General features: G+C 48.6%; 3 protein-coding genes across 5 annotated transcripts; all 3 read left to right on the forward strand.

Annotated features, from left to right (window-relative positions):
- Positions 1-1,144: 1,144 nt before the first annotated feature.
- On the forward strand, positions 1,145-3,333 carry LOC118987562 (heat shock 70 kDa protein 1-like). Its single transcript, XM_037046735.1, has one exon. It carries the CDS (start codon positions 1,152-1,154, stop codon positions 3,075-3,077), a length of 1,926 nt encoding a protein of 641 aa, XP_036902630.1. The 5' UTR covers positions 1,145-1,151; the 3' UTR covers positions 3,078-3,333.
- A 1,312-nt stretch (positions 3,334-4,645) lies between these two features.
- On the forward strand, positions 4,646-10,783 carry LSM2 (LSM2 homolog, U6 small nuclear RNA and mRNA degradation associated). The gene is made up of 5 exons (XM_037046737.1): positions 4,646-4,850; positions 5,471-5,538; positions 10,008-10,038; positions 10,154-10,213; positions 10,322-10,783. Exons 1-5 carry the CDS (start codon positions 4,848-4,850, stop codon positions 10,445-10,447), a joined length of 288 nt encoding a protein of 95 aa, XP_036902632.1. The 5' UTR covers positions 4,646-4,847; the 3' UTR covers positions 10,448-10,783.
- Positions 10,784-11,639: 856 nt separating this feature from the next.
- VARS1 (valyl-tRNA synthetase 1) lies at positions 11,640-26,265 on the forward strand. Of its 3 annotated transcripts, XM_037046738.1 has the most exons (30): positions 11,640-11,785; positions 12,055-12,475; positions 13,873-14,007; positions 14,103-14,241; positions 14,475-14,599; positions 14,697-14,784; positions 14,990-15,090; positions 15,185-15,312; positions 19,593-19,757; positions 19,962-20,043; positions 20,546-20,665; positions 20,747-20,855; positions 20,948-21,042; positions 21,247-21,337; positions 21,591-21,715; positions 21,800-21,903; positions 21,979-22,137; positions 22,246-22,336; positions 22,461-22,566; positions 22,667-22,737; positions 22,823-22,948; positions 23,286-23,390; positions 23,473-23,541; positions 23,620-23,698; positions 23,819-23,946; positions 24,222-24,377; positions 24,539-24,745; positions 24,817-24,928; positions 25,020-25,345; positions 26,119-26,265. In XM_037046738.1, exons 2-30 carry the CDS (start codon positions 12,089-12,091, stop codon positions 26,185-26,187), a joined length of 3,798 nt encoding a protein of 1,265 aa, XP_036902633.1. In that variant the 5' UTR covers positions 11,640-11,785; positions 12,055-12,088; the 3' UTR covers positions 26,188-26,265. The 3 variants fall into 3 exon arrangements, with proteins under 3 accessions (XP_036902633.1, XP_036902634.1, XP_036902635.1); XM_037046739.1 differs by lacking the exon at positions 11,640-11,785 and having other exon boundaries at positions 11,792-12,475; positions 14,700-14,784; XM_037046740.1 differs by lacking the exons at positions 11,640-11,785; positions 26,119-26,265 and having other exon boundaries at positions 11,792-12,475; positions 25,020-25,100; positions 25,190-25,339.
- Positions 26,266-26,670: the final 405 nt, after the last annotated feature.

The raw sequence follows: 26,670 nt of genomic DNA on the forward strand, positions 1-26,670 counted from the left end.
CACCTGGACCACATTACCCCACCTGAGGAAACTAGAAAATCCACTGCAGTGGGATCCTAGCAGCCCAGATTTACTCCCACAAGTTGCTAGTAGAGGGTAAAGGAGCCCAGGAATGTAGCTAAACCGAAATGTGGCGATTAATATCTCATGCAAAGATCGAAAGTTCAGTGGAGACAGACACAATCTCAGAATAAATATACATTGGGGCAAAAGCAGGTTTATAATTGTAAGTGAAACAGTTTATTCTTGTACTATTTACTAATAATTATATTACTGTCCATATGAACAGTCCTAATATATCAGAGACACAGGACACTTGAGTTAGGACTTGTGAGAAATTAAAAACAATACACCCACTGCCTTCCCATTTCCAGTTGGCTAGGAATGTGTTTGTCTACCTTGTCCAGAAAGCATGGAAGCTTTGTCTGGAAGAGTTATTTGTACACCAAAAATATTGTACACAGAGTTCATGACGGAGTCAGAAGCAGTCCTCAGAGGGAATAAGTGAGTAAAATGTGGGTACACAATAGAATATTACTCAATCTTTCCAAAAGGAAGGAAAATCAGATCCATGATATTATAGCATAGAATTCAGGGATGTCCAACCTTTAGATGTCTCTGGGCCACACTGGAAGAAGAAGAGTTGTCTTGGGCCACATATTAAATACACAAACATGAAAACTGATGAGCGAAAAAAAAAGGTTTTAAGTAAATGTATGATTTTGTGTTCAGCCTCATTCAAAGCCATCCTGGGCCACATAAGGCCCATGGGACATGGGTTGGACACAGATGAACTCTGTTATGCTAAGTGAAATAAGCCACAGAAAGAGAAATATTGTATAATTCCACTTGTATGAGCTATCTAGAATAGCCAACTTCATAGAGACAGAAAGTGGTGGCTTCCAGGGGCCAGTGGGAATAGCGGATGTTGAGTTGTTTAATGGGCAAAGAATTTCAGTTTTGCAAGACTGAGTTCTGGAAGTTGGTTAGACTATGTGAATGAACTTACTATTGAACTATACCCTTAAAAATGGTTATGGTGGTAAATTTCATGTTATGTGTATTTTACCACATTAAAAATAAATAAATAGAATAAAGAAGTACTCTGCCAAGACTTTGTTGCATTTTTTCCCAACAGGCCTCAGAAAACCATGGCTACTGCTAAGGGAACGGCCATTGGCATTGACCTAGGCACCACCTACTCTTGCGTGGGGGTTTTCCAACATGGCAAGGTTGAGATCATTGCCAACGACCAGGGCAACCGCACTACCCCCAGCTATGTGGCCTTCACGGACACCGAGAGGCTAATCGGGGATGCGGCCAAGAACCAGGTAGCCATGAATCCTCAGAACACTGTCTTTGATGCCAAACGTCTGATCGGCAGAAAATTTAATGATCCTGTAGTACAATCAGACATGAAACTTTGGCCTTTTCAAGTAATCAACGAAGGAAGCAAGCCCAAGGTATTGGTGTCCTATAAAGGGGAGAAAAAGGCTTTCTACCCTGAGGAAATTTCTTCTATGGTACTGACTAAGATGAAGGAGACTGCTGAGGCTTTTTTGGGCCACCCTGTCACCAATGCTGTGATCACTGTGCCAGCCTATTTCAATGACTCTCAACGCCAGGCCACCAAGGATGCAGGTGTGATTGCAGGTCTCAATGTACTAAGAATTATCAATGAACCCACAGCTGCTGCCATTGCCTATGGCTTAGATAAAGCAGGTCAAGGAGAGCGACATGTCCTGATCTTTGATCTGGGTGGAGGCACATTTGATGTGTCCATCCTGACCATAGATGATGGGATTTTTGAAGTAAAGGCCACAGCTGGGGACACTCATTTGGGAGGGGAGGACTTTGACAACAGGCTGGTCAGCCACTTTGTGGAGGAGTTCAGGCGGAAGCACAAGAAGGACATCAGCCAGAACAAGCGAGCCGTGAGGCGGCTGCGCACCTCCTGTGAGAGGGCCAAGAGGACCCTGTCATCCAGCACCCAGGCCAACTTGGAAATTGATTCACTGTATGAAGGCATCGACTTCTACACATCCATTACCAGAGCCCGGTTTGAAGAGTTGTGTGCAGACCTCTTTAGGGGCACCCTGGAGCCTGTGGAGAGGGCCCTTCAGGATGCCAAGATGGATAAGGCTAAAATCCATGACATTGTTTTAGTAGGGGGGTCCACCCGTATTCCTAAGGTTCAGAGGCTGCTGCAGGACTACTTCAATGGCCGTGATCTCAACAAGAGTATCAACCCTGATGAGGCGGTGGCCTACGGGGCCGCGGTGCAGGCAGCCATCCTGATGGGGGACAAGTCTGAAAAGGTACAGGATCTGCTGCTGCTGGACGTGGCTCCCCTGTCCTTAGGGTTGGAGACGGCTGGGGGCGTGATGACTGCACTGATCAAGCGCAACTCCACCATCCCCACCAAGCAGACACAGATCTTCACCACCTACTCAGACAACCAGCCGGGGGTGCTGATCCAGGTGTATGAGGGCGAGAGGGCCATGACACGCGACAACAACCTGCTGGGGCGCTTTGACTTAACCGGAATCCCTCCTGCACCCAGAGGAGTTCCTCAGATTGAAGTGACTTTTGACATTGATGCCAACGGTATTCTCAATGTAACAGCCATGGACAAAAGCACAGGCAAGGCCAACAAGATCACCATCACCAACGACAAGGGCCGCCTGAGCAAGGAGGACATTGAGCGCATGGTTCTGGATGCTGAGAAATATAAAGCTGAAGATGAGGTTCAGAGAGAGAAAATTGCTGCAAAAAATGCCTTAGAATCCTATGCCTTTAATATGAAGAGTGCTGTGAGTGATGAAGGCTTGAAGGGTAAGATTAGTGAGTCTGACAAAAAGAAAATACTGGATAAATGCAGTGAGGTTCTTTTGTGGCTGGAGGCAAATCAACTGGCGGAGAAAGATGAGTTTGATCATAAGCGAAAGGAATTGGAGCAAGTGTGTAATCCAGTCATTACAAAACTCTATCAGGGAGGATGCACTGGGCCTGCCTGTGGAACAGGGTACTCGCCTGGAAGGGCTGCCACAGGCCCCACCATTGAAGAAGTAGATTAATCATATCTGGAGCTGGAGGGTTCTAGGGTGCCTCTAAGGTGAATTTGTTCCCCTCATCTTCAAACATTATTATGATTCTCGAGTTGACTGGACCTGAACATCAGTTACCATCGTTTTGGGATTCTAAGGGAAGAGTCTTATATGCCATCTTTTTGCACTCCAATGTCCTGTTTCTGACCCTGGAATGAAACTTTTAGGAAAATTTGGCTCCTCTCTGAACCATTTGATGAATTTGAATGTCTGTTATTTATTTCTAGCCTCCCCAACCTCCTTCTTCCTGTGTGGATGGTTGTGACTCAGTAAATTTGTTCCTAAAGCAAATTTCTTCTGGTATATTTAGACTGTCTTGAAAAGCAAGGAAAAGTAAAGTTCATGGAGAGAGCATGTATGGTCTGATTGTGAGCTAATTGTAAATGATTAAGCTAGTAAGGGCAAAGTATTTGAGTTTTCATGTGCTAATTGTTTCAAGCAGGAAAATTACTTGATCATCAGGTACTTCCAGCCCCAGCTAGAGCCATTGCTAACTATAATTACTGCTTATGTTCTATGACAGGTTTAGATGCTTAGGGTTCAGCTAAGAGGCACATATCTCCTTGATGTTACCTACAGGTGGGATCTAAATCCAGCGTCTGTGCACTCGAGTCCATCATTACATCTTTTACATGCAGAAAACATTTCTACAGCAAACTCCTGACAAACGGGTACTTTTGTGCAAGATGAAAAATGGAGGATTTTAGTATGGCCTTATTCCTTGAAAAACTATTTTCACCTATTTTGTCAATCACATGTTTATAAAAGTCTTGGGGACATGCAACTGCATTTGTAAACCTTTGTATTTAAGGGGGCATATTTGGATATAAAATATCATGTTACGAAACTCAAGGGTTTCACAGTGCGAGGTGCTTTATTCAATAAGGAGACGTGGTTGTCACAAGGTAGTTATATTTACTTGCAGCAAGTAAAGGAGCAGAGATTCATATCCAAAGGTCTGCCTCCTTGAAGAATGCTTAGTCAATGTTTTTGTACACTATTTGGTCCAATACATGTTAATTTCTTCTTGCAGCTGGCCTCATTCATCAGGTGGAGTTTCCTGTCAGGACTCAACATGAAATTTTTTTAAACTTTAAAGAAGTGTAACATATATAGAAAAGTCTAGTCCTGGCTGGTGTAGCTCTGGATTGAGCACAGGCCTGTGAAGCAAAGTGTTGCCAGTTCGATTCCCAGTCAGGGCACATGCCTGGGTTGCAGGCCGGGTCCCCAGTAGACGACACATGAGAGGCAACCACACACTGATGTTTGTCTCCCACTCTTTCTCCTTCCCATCCCCTCTCTCTAAAAATAACTAACTAAATAAGTCTACAAATCTCAAGGTTTCACAAACTTCCTAACAGTTTTCAATAGGAAGTGTCTTCAGAGTGTGAGCAAATCATGCTGCAGACTGCACTCACTGCCTTAGAAAAGAAAAACCTCAGGATAAGACTTTCTCCATCCCTCACACTACAGCTGAGGCCGCGCCTGCGCAGTGGATCCCGCCGCTGGCGAAGGAATTAGGGGAAGCGGAAGCTTTACCGTGCACTTTGCTCTGCTCGGCCCGCTCTCGCGAGCGCCCGGCTGACCGCGCGCTCTTTTTCAGTATTCTGGACTTCGCGCGGCGTTTCCCACTCGGCCTCACGCGTGGGCTCGCGCTCCGGGTTGCTCCCGGCATCTGGCTCTCGCCAGAGGAAGGCCCTCGCCTTCCTTGTCCGGCCGGCAGGCCGCTGGGTAAGCACCATGGTAGGTATCGCGAAGTCTCAAGGGGGTGCCCTCCGGGAGCCGGGGCGGGTTGGACTGTGGGAGTCGGAGTATGGGTCCCTGCTACGTCCGTCTGGGCTGGAGTTGGGCTTTGGGGGGCACTTAGTTCCTGCGCCTCAAAATTCTTGGAAGAGGCTGGAGCAAGTGGTCTTTTTTTCCTCTTACAAGGAAAATTAAAAAAGCAACAACAAACAAGGGAGAGTCGCAGGGACAACAGGAGAGGGAAAAGCCAGACCTCAAGGAGCATTTCTCTGATGGAGACCAGGCTTCGGGAGTTTGAGCCGGGGTACATTCTGCAGTTCCCTAGGAGGAGTGGGCAGGGACCCCAGGAGAGCAGGTGGTGGATTCAGAGCCGAGCCTGGAGAGTCTGAGGGGTGCAGGGCAGAGGCTCTCTCCCGGTCCTTATGTCAGGTGCTCAGTGAAGTGTACAGAATCCTTCGGCCTCCAGCTGTTCATCTCTGTGACTGAAGTTTTGAGATCTGCCCCAGATGTGGGGATTCCAGTACCACTATTTGGTAACAGTGGCAGAAGGTCACTCCTCCCTACCATGTCTCTTCCCATATCTTTTCCCATATAATGGTTTTCCTTCTCTCGCCCAATAGCTCTTCTACTCCTTTTTCAAGTCCCTTGTGGGCAAGGATGTGGTGGTGGAACTCAAGAATGACCTGAGGTAGGTACCTGGTCCAAGTCAGTAGGGGATGGATGTGCCCAGGTTCTGGAACCTCTTTAATTGGACAAGTATTGATTGAAATCTGGGCAAGATGAGAGATACAGAAGAAATAAATGGCTGGTGCCTTAAACTAACAGGTTAGCTAGTTGTTGTTTCTTGTATTGAAAAACAGTACAAAGCCCTGGCTGGTGTAGCTCAGTGGATTGAGCACGGGCCTGTGAAGCAAAGGGTCACGGGTTGGATTCCCAGGAAATTCCCTGGGTTGCAGGCCAGGTCCCCATTACGGAACACACGAGAGGCAACCACACCTTAATGTTTCTTTCCCACTGTTTCTCCTTTCCTTCCCCTCTCTCTAAAATAAAATATTAATAAAAAAAGAAAAGAAAAACAATACGAAGAACTAAGTATATAAAGAGTAAATACAGAAAGATTAAGAGTATAGAAGCATCAACAGTTTTTACAAAATAATAGTTTTGGTTTTTCCTGATTAAATTCTATGCTCTTTTGACTCAGCTTCTAGAAGAGTAAGATTCGATTCCAAAAGTAAAGATGTATGTACAGAGATATTTGTACCTTTATTTGCAGTAGCCAAAAATGGAAAACAAATAACTATCAATAAGGAGTAGGTTAAATTGTACTTCCATATGATACAACTGTCACACAGGAATGTGATGAATAATTGTGGAAAGCTGTTGCAAAATAGTACATATATGTGCCTTAATCTCCCTTTTGTTAAAGAAAATGTAAAGGATAAACAGTATACCAGTCTGTACTGCTTTTATATCCCCTACCCACTCTATCATTAGCTCCTAATCATCTTTCAGAACTTGGATTATATGGTGTAGCCTTGGAGAGACTTTTTCCTGGTCTTTCTAGCCGACTAGATCGTTATATCATAGGGTCTGCCATGAGATCTTATTTTCTTCCTAGTAGGTGCTTCTCAAGTTGTGATTTCAGAGAAATGAGTTCACTGTTTATGACCTGCCCTGCCAACATGGCCAGGACCATGTTCAAGCTCACTGTTTTACTTAATGTCTTATATAGGCATAATATATAGTAGGGGCTTAATAAATGTGTGCTGAAAGCTGAAAAAAAAGTAGCTAACATTGGAGAGCATCCTATTGACTAGGCACTATTCTGAATACTTTCCATTTATTAACTCATTAAATTCTCATAACATTCCTTTGTGACATTAGTATTGTTGATATTTTACATGTGAGGAAATTGAAGCTTGGATAGGTTAAAAAACTTGTTCTGTGTAACCAGTAAATGACACAGCCAGAATTGAAATCTAATTCTACTTTGCTTTTTAAATTTTTTTATTTATTGATTTTAGAGAGAGAGAAACATCAATTTGTTATTCCACTTTTTTATTCATTCATTGGTTGATTCTGACTGGAGAATCAAATCTGCAACCTTGGCATATTGGGACAGTGCTTTGACCAATTGGGCTACCCAGGCAGGGCTGCTGCTGCTTCTTTTCTTTTTTTCTTTTCTTTTTTTTAAAATATATTTTATTTAGTTATTTTTGGAGAGAGGGGAAGGGCAGGAGAAAGAGTGGGAGAGAAACATCAATGTGTGGTTGCCTCTCATGTGTCCTCTACTGGGGACCTGGCCTGCAACCCAGGCATGTGCCCTGACTGGGAATCGAACCAGTGACCCTTTGCTTCACAGGCCTGTGCTCAATCAACTGAGCTACACCAGCCAGGGCCTTTTCTTTTTTTCTTTAAGATTTTATTTATTTATTTTTAGAGAGAGGGAGAGAAACATTGATGTGTGAGAGATAAATCAGTCGGTTGCTTTCCACATTCCCCCAGTTGGGGACCTGGTCCGCAACCCAGGCATGTGCCCTGACTGGGAATCAACTGGTGACCATTTGGTTTTCAGGCTGACACTCAACCCAGAGCCGTACCAGCCAGGCTTTTTTTTTTTTTTTTTTTTATTNTTTTAATTTTTTTTTTTTTTTTTTTTTTTTTTTTTTTTAGTTAAAAACAGTATCATACTCTCCATGTAGTTGTGGAACTTGATGTTGTGGATATTTTCACATCAATAAAGTTAATCTTTAATATTCTCAATGTCTAAATGGTATCTTTATTAACCAAGACCTTGCTCTGACACACTTAGGTGGTTTCCAACTCTTTAGGAAAAAATCCTTTAAATGAGATATGCATGTAAAATAGTGATCTCTATTACCTGATTGTCCTTTAGAAAGTTTGATCGATGTATTCTCCAATGTGTTGCACCTTTCTATATGACATAATTAAAGGAAGATTCGTTGACATGGCAGGGAATGGTGAGGAGAGGGATTTCATTTATGACACTGGCAGTGTATATGGTATTGATGGCATATAGATTAGGGCCGTAGAGAGGTAAGTGTGGAAGCCAAAGTCAGTCTTGCTAGATGACTTGTTTTCTTATATTTTTCTCTTTCCTGGCCTATCCACATGGCCAAAGGGGGAAAAAGTTGTTAGGTTTTAGCTCCAGGTCCTAAAGCAAAGACTGTAAGATTCAAAGGTAGTCTGTTGGGTTGGAAGAAGAACTCTTTCTCTCAGATGTGTTGTCAGACCATTTCTGTGTCAAAGATGAGGTTTTTTTTTCTTTTACCCTCACCCAAGGTCATACTGTTTTTTCATTGCTTTTGGGGGAGAGGGTTTAGAGAGAGGGTAAGGGAGGGAGAAAGAAAAGGAGAGAAACATTGATGTGAGAGAGAAACATTGATTGGTTGCCTTTCATACACCACCTGATAGGACCGGACCCAAAAAGTAGACATGTTCCCTGCCCGGGGATGAAAATTGCAACCCTGCCGCTTGTGGGACCACACCCAATCCACTGAGCCACACTGGCCAGGGCCAAATATCTATTCTTATGGGATTGAATCAAATAATACCACCTTATACAATTCCTGACGGTTACTTCACTGCTGCAGATGGTGGTAAGGGGCTATCAGGATTTTCAGCAGCCAGGGATATAGTGAAACCACTGAGGCAGTAGGTCTCAGACATGGATTTCAAAGACAGAATTTTACAGAAATTGGGGTCCAACAGAGAGCTGCCAACTTTATTTTTGGCAAGATAAGGACTTTTAAAAACTATATTTTAATAATTATAATAATTATTAAAATTACTTATTTTCATTTTAAAAATTAATACCAATGCCCTGGCTGGTGTGGCTCAATGGATTGTGCACTGGACTGCAGACCGAAATGTTACCAGTGTAATTTCCAGTCAGGGCAAGATGCCTGGGGTGCTGGCCAGGTCCCCAGTAGGGGGCGTGTGAGAGGCAACCACACGTGGCTGTTTCCCTCTGCTTCTTCCCTTCCCTTCCCCTCAAAAAGTAAAAACCTTTTAATAAAAAAACTTCATTAGCCCTGGCTGGTGTAGCTCAGTGGATTGAGCGTGGGCCTGCTAACCAGAGTATCGCGGTTCGATTCCCAGTCAGGGCACATGCCAGGGTTGCAGGCCAGGTCCCAGCAGGGGACAAATTGGAGGCAACCATACATTGATGTTTCTCTCCCTCTCTCCTTCCCTTCCCCTCTAAAGATAAATAAATAAAATCTTTAAAAAAACACAAAAACTTCATTAAACAGTTATTTTTAGGGGAAAAATGAACTTTTAGCACACTACATTCACACTTGGTACTATACTGGCCTGTGTTTTCTCTTTTGACATGGACCCATGAAACTTTTGATCAGTGTTTGAGACCCATGGTTCAGAGGAACTTAGAATCTGGTGATGACACCAGGGTGAGGGGGGCCAGGTTGGAGGGTGGCCTGGATTGAGGTGTAAGGTAATAATACCTTGGTTTGTAGAAGTCAAACTAGAAAGAGAATTACAGAAATGTTAGACATCAGTAAACAGTGGGGATTTATGGGATATGCAGGGGAGAGAAATAGGATTCATGGGATGTAAAAGTTGAAGCCACTAACAAAGAAGTTAGGGCTTAGAGCACCGATGTTGTGATAGCATTCCTCATTAATATTTCAGGGTCTCAAGGATGGGAGAACCTCTCTTGTCCCTTAATCAAGAGGAATGCTAGCTGCTTTATCTACTTTATGTATGGGATGTGGTTCCAAAGCAATAAATGTTTGAAAATAGCTGTTGGTACTGGGTCCTTATTTGTCCTAAATTTGGGCAAGTTATTCAACCTCTCTCAGTCCCTGGATGATAATAACTTTGTAAAGTAGTAACTAAAACATTGTAAACCGGCTGTAAAAATTACAAATATTATGTATAGGAGAAATACAAGATGGTAACTCTTAAGAGTGGGTTGTACCGTCTAAATAACACTGCTCTGGAAGCACTGTCTTTTTCCACTTTAGGGTTTAGGAATGCCTCTTTTTGGTTTCACCTATTCTGGTTTCCTCAAGTCCTTGACTCCCCCCAACCATGTTCTTATCTCAGCTCTCAAGTCACCTCTCTATTGACTTTGGTATAAATTAATTTGGTGTTCCTTTCCTCTGCTCCTAACAGCATCTGTGGAACCCTCCATTCTGTGGATCAGGTGAGACAGTAAGAGCCCAGAATTGGTTTGGGGGAAGGAAAAGGGGTGAGCTTAAGTGTGGGGTACTTGTATCTTGTCTCTAGAGCTAATGATGGTGTTCATCTTTTTTTCTTAGTATCTCAACATCAAACTAACTGACATCAGTGTCACAGACCCTGAAAAATACCCTCATATGGTAAGTTGGAGATGGTGGAAAAGAGGAAACACCTCTAAAAGCAGGAGGCCCCTGGGTGGGTAGAGGGTATTTTAAAGGGTGTTTTCACATTTGCCTACCTTTGTCTAGTTATCAGTGAAGAACTGCTTCATCCGGGGCTCAGTGGTCCGCTATGTGCAGTTGCCAGCAGATGAGGTGGACACGCAGTTACTACAGGATGCTGCCAGAAAGGAGGCCCTGCAGCAAAAACAGTGACGTTCCTTCTCTCCTCCTCCTGGTGTCCCAGCCCAGGACCTCTCCACACATACTTGAGATGTTGTGTTTCTGGTTTTATAATAGTGAGGGGGGTGGGGGTTTTTTTGTTTTTGTTTTTTAAGGGATGAGTAGATCAGAGGACTAATTAGTGGAGAGCACCTATCCTCAGAAGTTGTCTGGGGAACTGCAAAGTGTTCCTTGTCCCCATTACCTGCCTTTATTCCTTTTCCAGAGATGGCAGGAGAATCTCTTAGTTCTCTCCAGGTCAGTGTGTGATTTTGGAGGAGGGAAGGAATCTATCTGTCCCGCATCGGGAATAAAATTTTATGATGCAGACTTCTGGTTCTCTTGTGTTTTGGGAAGGAAACTGGAGGCTGCCTGGAGGGTAGGAAAGGGGTACTGAATTCATTTGTGCTGTTTCCCTTTATCACCCCAGCTAGGAATCCACCCCAACCTCCCAGCATTATCTACCTCTACTCTCTCCTTGGTATGAACTGTGTACTACCTGTAAACTACACCATGCTTGCTGAACATGTCTCTACCTACATGTCCTTTTGCTCAGACTATACCTACAATGAGTGCCTACTGTCCTTTCGTAATGTGACAGTGTTAAATGACACACTAGGATGTATTCGACGCTGCTGAATTTCTTCTTCAACCCAGCCAAATCAGCACACTCTGGTTATCTATGGCAGATAAACGCAAGCAAGTGAGAATTTTTATTGGCGGGGTTGAGGGCAAGTTGTCTTCGTTCGTTCATGTTCATTCCAGATGAGAGCTCTCTGAACTAAAGGGCCTTGGAGGCCATAAAGCGAAACTCCGTCTACTCAAAGTAGGAGAAATTGAAGCCCAGGTTGGGGCAGGCCAAGAGGCCTCAGCAAAACCCAGCAACACCCTCTGCGGTTGCTTCCGGTGGGGGCGTTGCCCCTCCCACCGCGTCAAGGGTTTGCTGCCCAAGGACCCACGTTGGGTGCCCGTGGCAGTGCCTGAAAGGAGCGGTAGGGCAGTCCCGGGTATTCCCCTGTTCTGTGTTCCTTGTGTCCTGAGCGCAGCAGGCTAGAAGCCACTCCCTCCGCCCGCCCCGCCCCGCCCCGCCCCGCTAGTGCCCTGTGGGGTGGCCCAGTGCACGCAGGCGGGGTAAAGCCACCCTGTCCGCCCGAGGACCTGTGGGCCGGAAACGCTGTCACAAAAGGGTCAACACGTGGGTGCCTACCGACTAGGCAGTGAGCCAGGGTCACCGGAAGGGCCACCCACCATCCCGGCCACCGGGCCTATCCAGCTTCAGCCGGTGCCTGGCTGTGAGGTGCAGGCCCGGCTCCGTCTGAGCTTTTTCCTGCAGTACGTACCTGCGGCCTGGATCCGTGTCGTACCGGACTCTGGAGGGTCTTCTCGGGGCTCTCATTCTCACTCAGGGCCCGCGCTCATGAGAAGTCCCCCACTATCACCGCCACTGCGAGAGCCAAACCTTCGGCTCTTAAGGCCCGATCACACCCCCACCCAGTCCTGGGAGGCTCCTCCTGCAGTAGAGGAGCCTCATGAGGGTCCTCTGTTTATTGAAGTAGGATCCCAGGTCCCTCAGTCTTCCTTGTCTCTCTCTCTCCCCTTAGGTCTTTTCCACGTGGTACGGAGCCCTGTGTAACCATGTCCATCCTCTATGTTTCCCCTCACTCCGATGCCTTCCCCAGCCTCCGAGTCCTCATAGCCGCGCGCTATGGGGAGGCTGGGGAGGGACCGAGCTGGGGAGGAGCCCATCCCCGTATCTGTCTCCAGCCGCCTCCGGCCAGCAGGACTCCCTTTCCCCCGCCCCGTATGCCTGCCCTGGAGCAGGGGTCCGGTGGGCTCTGGGTGTGGGGGGCCACAGCTGTGGCCCAGCTGCTGTGGCCAGCAGGCCTGGGGGGCCCTGGGGGCAGCCGGGCAGCTGCCCTTGTCCAGCAGTGGGTCAGTTACGCGGACACGGAGCTGATACCAGCTGCCTGTGGAGCAACACTGCCCACCTTGGGACTACGCAGCTCCGTCCAGGATCCCGAGGTGAGTAGAGAGAAGATGGGGAGGGGAAGATTTAGAAGAAGGAAGCAATAGTTGTAATGGATAATGAAATAGGATGGGTGATAGCGTGTCAGATGTGGGAAGAGATTAACCAAGTCCCAGTTTGCCACCTGGTAACCTCACAGAACCTTAGTCTTCCTTTGTCTATGAAAACTTTAGTTTTCGTGTTGAGAACATGTTGAGATTAAAAGGAATGTGCAGAGCGCGTAGTTTAGTGCCAGGCACTTTCAAGTGTCTGAGTAAAAGTTTAGAGAGTCTGAAACTGATGGTAGAAGTTACTGTGAGTTGTAGGGAAAGACTGGGTGACAGAGAGATGAAGAGAGGCCAGTAGGATGGGGATAGAGGATGATGCTGGGTGATGAGGAAGGAGACGTGAAATGAGGGGAAGAAAGGGAAAGGAGAGATAACCACATCAAGTTGTAATTAAATCCTTCCAGAGTGGGGCTGTATCTCCTTGTCCTTATAACACATCATATATTGAACACATGGTAGATACTTAATATTTCTTTTTTTTTTTAAAGATTTTATTTATTTTTAGGGAGAAGGGAATGGCAGGGAGAAAGAGAGGGGGGCCTCTCACTTGGCCCACACTGGGGACCTGGCCTGCAACCCAGGCATGTGCCCTGAGTGGGAATCAAACTAGTGACCCTTTGATTTGCAGCCCACACGAAATCCACTGAGTTACACCAGCCAGGGCAATACTTAGTGTTTCTTGAATGAACGGATGAATGAATGAATGAATGAATGAAATGAATATATGACTTAGACCCTGGCTGGCTCCTTCGTATCCTGACTATGCTACCTAAAATAAAGGTCCTTTCTCTGAAATTCCCTGTCCCTCTTAGCCTGACTTTTCTTCATACTACTTTAGGAGAAAAAGTGGGGTAATGTATTATTTATTTACTCACTTATTATGTCTCCTACCAGAATGTAAAGTCCACCAGTTCAGGTACTCCTCATTCCTTACAGAATGAGGTGCTCAGTAAATACTATGAATGCAATTATTTATTTTTAGAGGGGAAGGGAAGGAGAGAGGGAGAGAAATATCAGTGTATGGTTGCCTCTCGTGTGTCCCCTGCTGGGAACTGCAACCCAGGCATGTGCCCTGACTGGGAATCGAACTGCGGTCCTTTGGTTCACAGGCCCGTGCTCAATCCACTGAGCTACACCAGCCAGGGCTTAAACGCAATTATTATATTGCCTCATGTTATCTTTTAACTTCCTGTACTTAATATATTCCATCAGACACACAGTAAGTGTTTGGCAGGGCTTCTTTTTGTTATGACCGTTTCTAAGAAAATGAAACTGCTTTCAGAGGTCATTATTTGTGGGAATGGAAGGAGGCCAAGACCTGTCTCATCTTTTCTCTTTCCTGCTAGGCTGCACTGGGGGCCCTGGGAAGGGCCTTGAGCCCCTTGGAAGAGTGGCTTCGGCTGCACACCTACCTGGCTGGGGAAGCCCCCACTTTGGCTGACCTGGCAGCTGTCACAGCCTTGCTGCTGCCTTTCCGATATGTGAGTTATTAGGGCCTTGGAAAGAATGACGGTGACTCCCCTCAGACCTCACTGTAAAGTTACTAAGGATGATTGATTTCTTCTCCCCTTCCCAGGTTCTGGACCCCTCTGCCCGCCAGATCTGGGGTAATGTCACTCGCTGGTTTATCACCTGTGTCCAGCAGCCAGAATTCCGGGCTGTTCTGGGAGAGGTGGTTCTGTACTCAGGGGCCAGGCCTCCATCCCAACAGCCAGGTAACAAAGGGTGAGGGTAGGCGAGGAAGGGTTCCTTGGGGTCTTCCATACAGCTCACTTTCTTTTCTTCTTAGAATGACAGAATAATTGGGGCCAGGGTCTGTGGGAGGGCAGGGTGGGAGGACAGCGTGGGGAAGCCCTTGGGCAGCTGAAATAGCCCACTTGAGATATAGCAGCTCCTTCACAGAGGGTTCCCCAGGAGGCCAAGTCTGCATTACTGTGTCTCTCACCAGGGCCTGATGTCACTGTACCTCCCAAAACACCTGCTCAACTCAAGAAAGAGGCAAAGAAACGGGAGAAGCTAGAGAAATTTCAACAGAAGCAGAAGATCCAACAGCAGCAACCACCTCCAGGGGAGGTGAGAGGCTAAGAATGGAACTGAACAGGACACCAACAGGACGCTGGTGCCACAGTGGTAGGGACTGATATCTGGGCCTATATCTTTCCCTCCCAAGCAGAAGAAACCAAAACCAGAAAAGAGGGAGAAACGGGATCCTGGGGTCATTACCTATGACCTCCCAACCCCACCTGGGGAAAAGAAAGGTACTAGAAGGGGGAAGGGACCTTCACCCTTCACCTCTACCCTCAGCTGTTCTGCTTCTCTTTTACCCCTTTCCTATTTTATCCTTGCTCCTACTACTTTACTTGTTGAAGATTTGCAGAGGTCCAGGCCCTTCTCTGCTGGCCCATCATCCCAGTCTCAGCTACTCCCAGCCTCAGCACTTACCCCTGCCTTCCTCTTCCCCAGATGTCAGTGGCCCTATGCCTGACTCCTACAGCCCTCAGTACGTGGAGGCAGCCTGGTACCCTTGGTGGGAGCAACAGGGCTTCTTCAAGCCAGAATATGGAGTGAGTGGGCACTGTGCTGCAAGCCTGGAGGGGGAGGAAGCTGGGAGAGTTGACCTGACACCTTTAGCATGTGCTGTTTCTTCCTCCCCCATAGCGTTCCAGCGTGTCAGCACCAAATCCACGGGGCATCTTCATGATGTGCATCCCACCCCCAAACGTGACAGGCTCTCTACACCTGGGCCACGCCCTCACCAATGCCATCCAGGACTCCCTGACCCGGTGGTGAGCTCCTGTCCTCTCCCAACTGGTTCCCTCTGCTTGCTTCTCTTTGGGGGCCCTCCAGCCTCTCTCCTTCCATATTGGCTGTCAGCTCTGTCCCCTGGTGCTAGTCCACTTCTCTCCATCATTCCTCTGAGATCACTTAGCATCCTCCCCTAGTAAAAACAGTCAGCACCCCAACTTGCAGACTCCCTTTGCTTCTTTCTAGAAATAACACTATTTTCAATTAAATAAGAAATATGTGAAATACTCTTGTAAGAAATTTAAAGCTTCAAGTCTTCTTGACTATTCCCCTCCAGACCTACTCTTTCCCAAGACTTCGCCTTTGTTGCCACTTTGATGTGGATCTATCTAGATCTCTCCTATCTATTTACTTACATGTACATGTCTCCATAGAAATCTGTGGTTTTCCTTTTGGGTGGGTTTTTCTTTTCTATCATGTTATCCTTCAACTTCTTATACTTAATAGTTTGTCTTACAGATCTTTCCTTGTTCTTATATAGAGACTGATTTCATTCTCTTTCATCGCTCTGTAGTTTTCCATAGTGTGACCTTACCATAATGGAGTCACTTTTTAAATTAACTGTTGTTTTTAGTTTTTTTCTTGAAAATCTTGCTGGAATGTACATGTCTGCACATACTTTTTCAAGCACATGCAAAAGGACTTCTCTAAATAGCCACCAGGAAGTGGAACTGCGAGATCAGAGGGGCGGGCCTGTGTTAAGTGTAGGTAGAAGCTGCCAAGCTGCCCTACAAAGCTTTACTCCTTTGTGCCTTCATGAATTCTCTGTGAGGGTATTCCTTTTCTCAGGCCCTCACCAACTCTGAACATTATTTTCATTTTGCTAACCTGGGCAGAAAAATGGCATCTATAATTTCTGATTACCAGTGAGCACTGCCTCCTCCAGTGTCTGGACTAGTCCAGTTTGCCCTGAGGTGGACGGTCTGTATATACCTATTTGCCCTTCCTTCCACTGATTCTTTGTTGTTGTTGTTTTCTTTCTTAGTTGGTTTGTTGGATGATTCTTTCCCCATTCTGGGTGTTGATTTGTTTCATGTTGTAAATACTTTTCCTCTGTTCTAGCACTTGCTTCCCCCCATCAGCTTACCCCACTGTCAATATTTTGATTGATATTAAACTTAACAGATGTAAAGTTTAATATTCTAGGTGACAAGTTCCTTAAAAAAGTTCCTTAAAATCTTTTTTTAAGATTACTTATTTATTTATTTTCAGAGAGAAGGGAAAGGAGGGAGAAAGAGAAAGAGGGAAACATCAATGCATGAGAGATACATCAGTATCTTACATGGTTGCCTCTTACGTGTCCCCAACTGGGCACATGTCCCCAGGCATGTGCCCTGACCAAGAATTGAACTGGTGACCTTTCAGTTCTCAGGCTAGCTCAATCCACTGAGCCACACCAGCCAGGGCTAAAAAAGCACTTTAATACAGCAGTTTATCTGTGTAAACCAGGGTTATTTATTATATTTTAAGTTTTGAGAAGTTTTTCTAGTATTCTACTTACTAAGTTAATTTGATCAAAAAATATTTCAGGATATCACTATGTGCCAGCACTGTTCTGGGCACTAGAGATGTAATATCATATGTAGTATTTTGCAAGGAATTGGGAGCTGGAAAAACAGAGTTCTATTAAATACATGTAACATACAATGGCCAAGTTATTTACATGAGAATAGAATTAATGCTTCTTACAAAACTCATAGGGTAGCAACATTTTTTTCTATTGAATGTGATTTAATGAAGATGTTAGAAACTCCCATTACTCGAATGGAATAAATTGTATCATTATTTTGAAGGTTTTATTTATTTACTTTTAGAGAGATAGAAAGGGCGGCAGAAAGTGGGAGAGAAACATTGATGTATGAGATACGCATATATTGGTTGCCTCTTGAAGGCTCCCAACTGGTGACCTGGCCCGCAACCCAGGCCTGTGCTCTGGCTGGGAGTTGACCATCAACCTTTGTGTTGGCAGGCCAGCACTCAGTCCACTGAACCACACCAGCCAGGATTATATCATTATTTTAGAATCAAAAATAGCAAGTTTTAAATACCTGTACCAGTAAGACATTAATTATAAAAATGAAATAAAAATTAGTTGAATATGTTTTTCTTCCTCCAGCAGAGATTAGTGTATATCTACAAATATCCATGACCTTGACTTATTTTTTGCTAATTTTATATGATCCCCAAGAGATAATTCTAGTGGAAAAGTATTTTTATCTTTCTTATACTTAATTTCTTTAATGGTAACATATAACAACATCTTGAAGTTCAGAAAATGTTCATATCCTTCATGGCACGTAAACAACGTTTCTCTTTGTTACTTGCAAGAGCGTGGAGCTGCTGCATTCTCTTTCCCCAAGGAGATCTGAACATAGTGGGGATAAACAGACTGTAAAGAATTAATATAACACAGTTTGATAAGTCATCGAAAACAATGTGTTAACACAGTGTTACTGTGTTTCTACCATGATTTCCTCTCCTCACCTTAACACACCTAGTACTACAAGGGAAGGAAGACCCCCCCCAGCATAGGGCTTTGGAGGGAACTGCACATACCCCTGTACTTGCAGGGGATGGAGACCCATGATTTTACTCTCTAATTCAGCTCCTGATTAATTCCTTAAAACATTACTAGCTTCCAATCATTTTCTTTTTATTTTTTTAAAGACTTATTTATATTTTTAAATATTTTTATTTATTTATTTTTAGAGAGAGGGGAAGGGAAGGAGAAAGAGTGGGAGAGAAACAATAATGTGTGGTTGCCTCTCATGTGTCCCCCTACTGGGGACCTGGCCTGCAACCCAGGCATGTATCCTGACTGGGAATCGAACCAGTGACCCTTTGTTTCACAGGCCCATGCTCAATCCACTGAGTGCTCAATCCACTGAGCTATACCACCCAGGGCTAGACTTGACTTATTTTTAGAGAGAGGGCAAGACAACAAGAGAGGGAGAGAAACATCAGTGGTTTCCTCATGTGCACCCCCTACTGGACACCTGCCCTCAACTCAGGCATGTGCCCTGACTGGGAATTGAACCTATGACCCTTTGGTTTGCAGCTCACGCTCAATCCATTGAGCTACACCAGCCAGGGCTATCACTTGCTTTTGAGATGTGTTAATGTTCTGAGGTTTTATCTTTTGCTGTAGTCATTTCACTGATGTTCTTAGACTTTATCTTGTATGCCTGGTTAAAGATGTCTCACCTGTCTCAAAGTGATACACATGTTCACCTATGTTATTGTCTTCGGAAATTATGTCATTTTCTGAGGCTTTTCTCACAGTTTGTTTTTTTTAAAATATTTTGTTTACTTGTACAGAGAGGGGAAGGGAAGAAGAAAGAGAGGGAGAGAAACATCGATTGGCTGCCTCTCACACATCCCCAACCAGGGACCTGGCCTCTAACCCAGGCATGTGCCCTGACTGGGAATCAAACCAGTGATCCTTTGGTTGACAGGCCAGCACTCAATCCACTGAGTCACACCAGCCAGGGCACTTTATATATGTATGTATGTATGCATGCATGTGTGTACACATGTACATATACATACACATACATACATAGAGAAAGAGGGAGGTTTAATCTGACTATAATTTATTTTGGAGAAATAGGGAGATTTCAGCTAAGTCGCTAGTATTCCAAACACATTTTTGAATTGTTTATTTTTTCATGTTGATATGAAATGACACCCTTGAACAATAATTGGCTGGGATCTGTTTCCAGTCACTGTTTTCTTCCCTTTAGTCTGTAAATTTGTTCATATATTATCATTTATTGTTTGAATAATTATAACTTTCTTATAGGTTTTGCTGTCTAGTTGGGCAGGAGCCTCCTCTTCCTTTGCCAAATTGCTTTGGCTCTCCTTGAAGATCTGCTTCCCCAGACTATAATTTTATTTTATTTATTTATTTATTTTTTAAATTAAAGATTTTATTTATTTATTTATCTTTAGAGGGGAAGGAGAGAGGGAGAGAAACATCAATGTATGGTTGCCTTTCGTGTGTCCCCTGCTGGGAGTTGGCCTGCAGGGAACCCGCCTGTAACCCAGACATGTGCCCTGACTGGGAATCGAACCGCGATCCTCTGGTTCGCAGGCCCGCACTCAATCCACTGAGCTACACCAGCCAGGGCCACCCAGACTGTAATTTTAGAATCAGGGTCCCTCTTCACTGCCATTTTCTTTCCTGAGTCTACTGACTTTCTGCCCAGAAGCCCCTTCTTCCTTAGGCACCAGGCTTTACCAGCACACTCACCTCCCACAGGCATCGCATGCGTGGGGAGACCACCCTGTGGAACCCCGGCTGTGACCACGCAGGCATTGCCACCCAGGTAGTGGTGGAAAAGAAGCTCTGGCGAGAGCAGGGACTAAACCGGCACCAGCTGGGCCGTGAGGCCTTTCTACAGGAGGTCTGGAAATGGAAGAAGGAGTGAGTATGCAGTAGCCCTGCCTCCCTAAGCCCTGTCCACGTGTAAGATCTCTTTCATGTGCCTCTCACAGAGGCTAAAGGTCAATGGCTGCGGGGCCCAGGTCAGTTCCAGAAGATGAGTGATCCCCATCCTGCCCCATCAGCCACCAGCTGTCTCCCTACAGCCTGGCCTTAATGTTGATCCATCTGCCTGTCCACCTCCAGGAAAGGGGACCGGATTTACCACCAGCTGCGGAAGCTTGGCAGCTCCTTGGATTGGGATCGAGCCTGTTTCACCATGGACCCTGTGAGTAGGAGGCGTCTCAGGGCTCAGACGGCATGTGGGTGCTCCCAGGTGTCGGGTACCCGCAGACAAGAGAGTATATGCTATGCTCTCCCCCAGGAAGGAGCCCACACATAGGACATCACTGAGTCCTCAGCTGCAAATGTCATTTCTTACCCCATGTCATGACCCTTTGGGTTCCCTATGCCAACTTTGGGAGCCCACATTCCTCCAGGTGGCATATCATAGGGCTTCACCTTCCCAGGGAGCCTGAACTCCCCAAGATTCTCTGTACTGGCACTTGTCCCCAGCTGAATGGCTTCCCAGCCATCTCCAGTATCACCAGGCTTGTTGCCTGTCCTTGTGTCCCCATAGTCTCCTCTCCCCAGGGAAAGTACTTCCCCCCACCAGCCCTCAAAGGGGTCTGAGTGCTGGGCAGTGGAACTCCAGACAGGCCAGTCTCACTTGACCCTTGGAAAGTGTATGGGCCCCTAGGCTCATCCCTGACTCCCCTACTCCACCCTAGAAACTGTCAGCGGCTGTGACAGAGGCCTTCATCCGGCTCCATGAGGAAGGGGTCATCTACCGCAGTACCCGCCTTGTCAATTGGTCCTGCACCCTCAACTCTGCCATCTCCGACATTGAGGTGTGCCCTTGCCCCAGGCTCTCTCCAGCTCCACCCCTGGCCCCAGGCCCTGGGCTACTTTTACTAATATCCATTTCACAGGTGGATAAGAAGGAGCTGACAGGTCGCACCCTCCTCTCTGTGCCTGGCTATAAGGAAAAGGTGGAGTTTGGGGTCCTCATCTCCTTTGCTTACAAGGTCCAAGGCGCAGGTAGGAGCCAGGGGCACCAGGATCCTGGGCTGGGTAGGGGAAGAGGCAAAAAGGGGCCAGCGCTGAGATTACAGCGTCGCCTGTCCCTGCAGAGAGTGATGAGGAGGTGGTGGTGGCGACAACTCGGATCGAGACAATGCTGGGAGATGTGGCTGTAGCCGTGCACCCCAGAGATCCCAGATACCAGGTGCGGTGAGGGTGCTGCTGCAGTTGGGGGAGAGTGCTGACCGAAGGGACCCCTAGCTGAAGGAAGGAAATTGGGTTAGAAAGTCATCTTAGAGTTTCTTTCTAGCCCTAAAGTGAGAATTTGGGTGTTGGGACAGTCAGCCCTGGGCAGGAGGGAGTTGGGCCCAGCCCTTTGTACAGTTTTGAGGTCTTCTTCTATTCCCAGCACCTGAAGGGAAAGAGCGTGATCCACCCATTCCTGTCTCGGAGCCTTCCCATCCTCTTTGATGATTTTGTGGACATGGAGTTTGGCACAGGTGAGCAAGGAAGGACTGTCTGTCCTGTGAGGAGAGGAAAGCCCACAAGGCACATCCTTCCATCCTTCTTCTCTCAAGTAAAAGAAAATAAACTTCACCTAAATAGGGAGGGCTTGGGCTGGTTCTCAGGGGACTGTCTTAGGGAAGTGGGGAATAGGTGGTTTGGGAGCCACATCCTTCAGCCAAAGGGGGTGTGTGTGAGAAGGGACTCTACTGAGTCCCTCATGGCCCCGACACCCTCACATCACTCCAGGTGCAGTGAAGATCACCCCTGCTCATGACCAGAACGACTATGAGGTTGGACAGAGGCACGGGCTAGAGGCCATCAGCATCATGGACTCCCGAGGGGCCCTCATCAACGTGCCTCCGCCTTTCCTGGTGAGACTGCCTGGGTGTGGGGGCCAGGTGTGGAGGCAGAGGGGTACCTAGGCATGGCCATAATGAGTCCTGTCTCCCACACAGGGCATGCCCAGGTTTGAGGCCAGGAAGGCAGTGCTTGCAGCTCTGAAGGAGAGGGGACTGTTCCGTGGCATTGAGGACAACCCCATGGTGGTACCACTTTGCAAGTGAGTGTGGGGGCCAGAGAAGGGCACTCCTCAGGGTGCTCCCCTTCCAACCTCCACACCCATTTGTACCTACAGTCGGTCCAAAGACGTGGTGGAGCCTCTGCTGCGACCACAGTGGTACGTGCGCTGTGGGGAGATGGCTCAGGCTGCTAGTGCTGCTGTGGCTCGGGGCGACCTCCGCATCCTGCCTGAGGCCCATCAGCGGACATGGCACACCTGGATGGACAACATCCGGTGCGTCAGGCTTGATGTTGGGAGGGTGACTGGGTGAGGTGAGGGACCGAGCTGGACACAGGCCAGGGCACCTCCTTACCCTGACTCCTCCTTTCTTACCACTGGCAGGGACTGGTGCATTTCCCGGCAGCTGTGGTGGGGCCATCGTATCCCAGCCTATTTTGTTACTGTCAATGACCCAACCGTACCCCCTGGGGAGGTGAGAACCAGGCCGGAGGGAAATGCCACACATCTGTGGGAACTGTGGTTTGTTGGGTCTTGGGTGGGGATGAGGGCAGGGCAGGGATGCCCCCCTGGGTACTCACTCACTCCACCTATGGCAGGACCCTGATGGGAAGTACTGGGTGAGTGGGCGCAGCGAGGCCGAGGCCTGTGAGAAGGCAGCCAAGGAGTTTGGAGTGTCCCCTGACAAGATCAGTCTTCAGCAAGGCAAGGCCGTGGTGGGGGGAACCTAGAGGGTGGAGGGCAGAGCCAGACCTCTGATCCTCACCTTTGCCCCCTCTGACCTCTGATCTTTGGCTTCCTTCAGACGAGGATGTATTGGATACCTGGTTCTCCTCTGGCCTGTTCCCCTTTTCCATTCTGGGCTGGCCCAGCCAGGTACGTCTTTGAGGCCAGCCTAGGTTGGGTGGGGGGTCTTGGAGGTGAGTGCTTGTCCCCCCATAACATCCTGCTCTGTCCTCAGTCAGAAGATCTGAGTGTGTTCTACCCAGGGACACTGTTGGAGACAGGCCATGATATCCTCTTCTTCTGGGTGGCCAGGATGGTCATGCTGGGCCTGAAGCTCACTGGCAGGCTCCCCTTCAGAGAGGTGAGAAGCCTGCTGAGACCCCTCCCACAGTCCCCACCCTCAGCCACCCTCCTGTGCCATAGCTCAGGCTCAGCATGGATGGGACACAGGGCAGGGGCCATGGGCAGCTATGGTGGGTTTGTCAGGGCTGAAAATGAGCCTAGGATCTTTTCAGTGATTTCTGTGCCTGGGCTTTCTAGAGGAGGCAGCACCTCTAAGTCTGTGAAGGTGCTGAATGGGCTGGCAGGGACACCGAGGGGCTTGAGGTTCAGAATGGGGCAGACCAGCTGCAGGGCCCTGGGAGAGCAGTGGGGTCTGGCAGGGAGGTGCAGCCTCACAAGCCCCTACCCTGCCTCAGGTCTACCTCCATGCCATTGTGAGAGATGCACATGGCCGGAAGATGAGTAAGTCTCTGGGCAATGTCATCGACCCCCTGGACGTCATCCACGGAGTCTCCTTGCAGGTATGGCTGGGTGCTGGGCCCGGCCATAGAGGGCTTTGGAGCTGTAGCCACGACCTCCTGACCTCTTTCACTTCACCCTCAGGGCCTCCATGACCAGTTACTGAAAAGCAACCTGGATCCCAGTGAAGTGGAGAGGGCTAAAGAAGGGCAGGTATGAAGGGTGGCCAGGGCTGGAAAGTGGGCAGAGGGAAGGCGGGCCTGGCTCAGGACTCTGCTCCAACTCCTGCAGAAGGCTGACTTCCCAGCGGGGATTCCCGAGTGTGGCACTGACGCCCTCAGGTTTGGACTGTGCGCCTACACATCCCAGGGTAGGGCCCCCAAATCTCTCAACTATATCCCTTTCTCCTCCCATGAGTCCGCCCCTCTCCTCTGCCCTTAGTGAGGGTTGGAAGGGAGGTGCTGAGGACAATACACTTCACTGCACCCAGGTCGTGACATCAACCTGGACGTGAACCGAATCCTGGGATACCGCCACTTCTGCAACAAGCTCTGGAATGCCACCAAGTTTGCCCTTCGTGGCCTTGGCAAGGGTTTTGTGCCCTCAGCCACCTCCAAGGTGAGAACCTGGTAGGTGCGAGGTGACCAGCACCCACAGGCTGGACCCCCCACCACGCTGGCATCAAGTTTGGCCCATCTGTCAGGGTTGCAGCCCCTGCCCCCACGCACCTTCATGTAGTGGGGCGGGGGGAGGCAGAGGGTTACAGGGCCCATTAAACTCCCGGAATGCAAATTTGCCCATGGTTCCTGCTTCTGTGGGTTCTGGCTCCCTCCTCTGGGTACCTGTGCCTCCCAAATACGGTGGGCCTTGGCTGATGTGCCCTTCTCCCCAAGCCTATAGGCCATGAGAGCCTGGTGGACCGCTGGATCCGCAGTCGGCTGACTGAGGCCGTGAGGCTCAGCAACCAAAGTTTCCAGGCCTACGACTTCCCAGCTGTTACCACTGCCCAGTACAGCTTCTGGCTCTATGAGCTCTGCGATGTCTATCTGGTGAGGAGGATCCAAGTGGGGCATGGGCAGCAGAGCCCTGGGCCTGCCTTTTCCAGGGGTTGGCCATGAGACCTGAGCCAGCATGTCCCTCTCCCAGGCTCAGCGAGGGCTGGAGGCTAGATTCTTTCTAGCCCTGAACGCTGTGCCTCCCCATCCCCTAGGAATGCATAAAGCCTGTGCTGAGTGGGGTGGACCAGGTGGCTGCCGAGTGTGCCCGCCAGACCCTCTACACCTGCCTGGATGTTGGCCTGAGACTACTGTCACCATTCATGCCCTTTGTGACAGAGGAGCTGTTCCAGAGGCTACCCCGGCGGACACCACAGGCACCCCCTAGCCTCTGCATTACCCCCTACCCAGAACCCTCAGAGGTACGGGGTTTGGCCTGGACAGGGCTGCAGCTTGCCCCCCAGGCTTTCTCACCCCTTCCTTTACCCCACAGTGCTCCTGGAAGGACCTTGAGGCAGAAGCTGCCATGGAGCTGGCCCTGAGCATCACTCGAGCCGTGCGCTCCCTCCGTGCCGACTACAACCTCATCCGGATCTGGCCCGACTGTGAGCCTCAGGGATCCGTATCTACCCTGTTCCACTGCCCCCGTGCCCACTCTCTAGTATGGCTGCTTCACCTTCCTTCCTCCCCTGGCAGGTTTCCTGGAAGTGGCTGATGAGGCCACAGGTGCCCTGGCATCAGCAGTGTCGGGCTATGTGCAGACACTGGCCAGCGCAGGTGTGGTGGCTGTCCTGGCACTGGGGGCTCCCGCACCCCAGGGTTGCGCTGTGGCCCTGGCCTCTGATCGCTGCTCCGTCCATCTGCAGCTGCAGGGGCTGGTAGACCCGGCCAGGGAGCTGGGCAAGCTGCAGGCCAAGCGTGGTGAGGCGCAGCGGCAGGCCCAGCGTCTGCGAGAGCGCCGCGCCACCATGGGCTACCCAGTCAAGGTGCCCATCAAAGTCCAGGAGGCAGACAAGGCCAAGGTGTGTAGTGCGGGTGGGCGTTCTCTTCCCCATTCCTTGCATCTCATCCCCAGTCCTGCGGCTGCACTCTGCTCAGCCCTGAGCAGTCCATGGGGGAGCTTGGAGCCCAGCCCCCTTGAGCAGGTGGGCAGGGGGCTCAGCCGGGTGAAGATGAAAGCAAACCTAGAACCAGTCACAGTCACCCTGCCTCCCAGTCAGTCACCCCCCTCGTGGCCCACCCAACATAGCTTCCCATATGCATGGGGCTGGGCTCAGAGCACAGAGAGCCAGGGAGCCCTCCAGGCAGGAGTACTGGGTAAACTACGGCAAGGTTGGTGAAGCAGCCGGGCCCAGAGGCACCACTCACTGGGTTCTCCTGGCAGCCTTCTCTAGGCAGGCAGGATTACTCTGGCCATTTTACAAATGAAGGTTAAATGCCTGTCTAGGAACCTATGTTCCTAACCTCTGTTTTGCCCCTCAGGTAGGGGCTGGGGCTGGGCCTTCGGGGGCAGGCACCTGTGCTCTGAGGCTCCTTTGTTCTTGGGGACTGACCACTCTGGGAAAAGGCAAGATCTAAAAGTCCAGTGATGGTGAAGGAGAAGGGTGGTGCTGGTGAGGAGACTGCTGAGAATTTGGGGGACTGTTCCAGCCAAGCCTGTGGTCCCCTAACTACTTTCTCTCTGTGGCCCTCAACTGTCTTTCCAACTCTGATCCCTCTGCCTTCATGGGCATTTGGGGCTCTTCTCTCTTGGGCCTCAGTCATCGCTACCCATCACCCCTCGTTCCACCCCCAGCTCCAACAGACAGAAGCAGAGATTAGGAAGATGGACGAGGCCATTGCCCTATTCCAGAAGATGCTGTGATACACCAACTTTAACCCTTACAGCCCCCAGTGGTCCAACCAGGGGGGTGGCAGCAATAAATATTTTGCCACAAAACCATCTCTTGTCTTTATGTGTGGTAGGGCCAGGAAAGGGGTGCTGAGAGGCTGGGTTTCTGAATCTTCAAAGGCTGCAGGCTGGGCAAGGTGCCAGGTTCTGGTGGGCAGAGGTGCACCGGCCTGAGTCACTGTGCTGCCTGCTCCCTTCCTCTGGCTGTCATTCACCTCCCAGCTAGAGCCAAGGAAAGCCCATCCTTGGACTGGCTGCACCAATGGCTTTGGGGCCAGCATGAATAGGAGAGAGGGAGTCCTGTGGCACCCTACTGGGCCCCTTCCTCCCCCCCTGGAGACCCACTCAGGTTAATTAGAACCCTGGTGCCCTGTGACACCACACCTGGCAGACCTGCCTGGAGACCCAGCCACCAGGAAGGGGAAACTTCCTGTGCTAGGGAGGGGGCGGGTACTG

Source organism: Sturnira hondurensis, unplaced genomic scaffold (genome assembly GCF_014824575.4).
Source record: "Sturnira hondurensis isolate 20B ecotype Veracruz unplaced genomic scaffold, ASM1482457v3 Scaffold0005309, whole genome shotgun sequence".
NCBI classification, from domain to species: Eukaryota; Metazoa; Chordata; class Mammalia; order Chiroptera; family Phyllostomidae; genus Sturnira; species Sturnira hondurensis.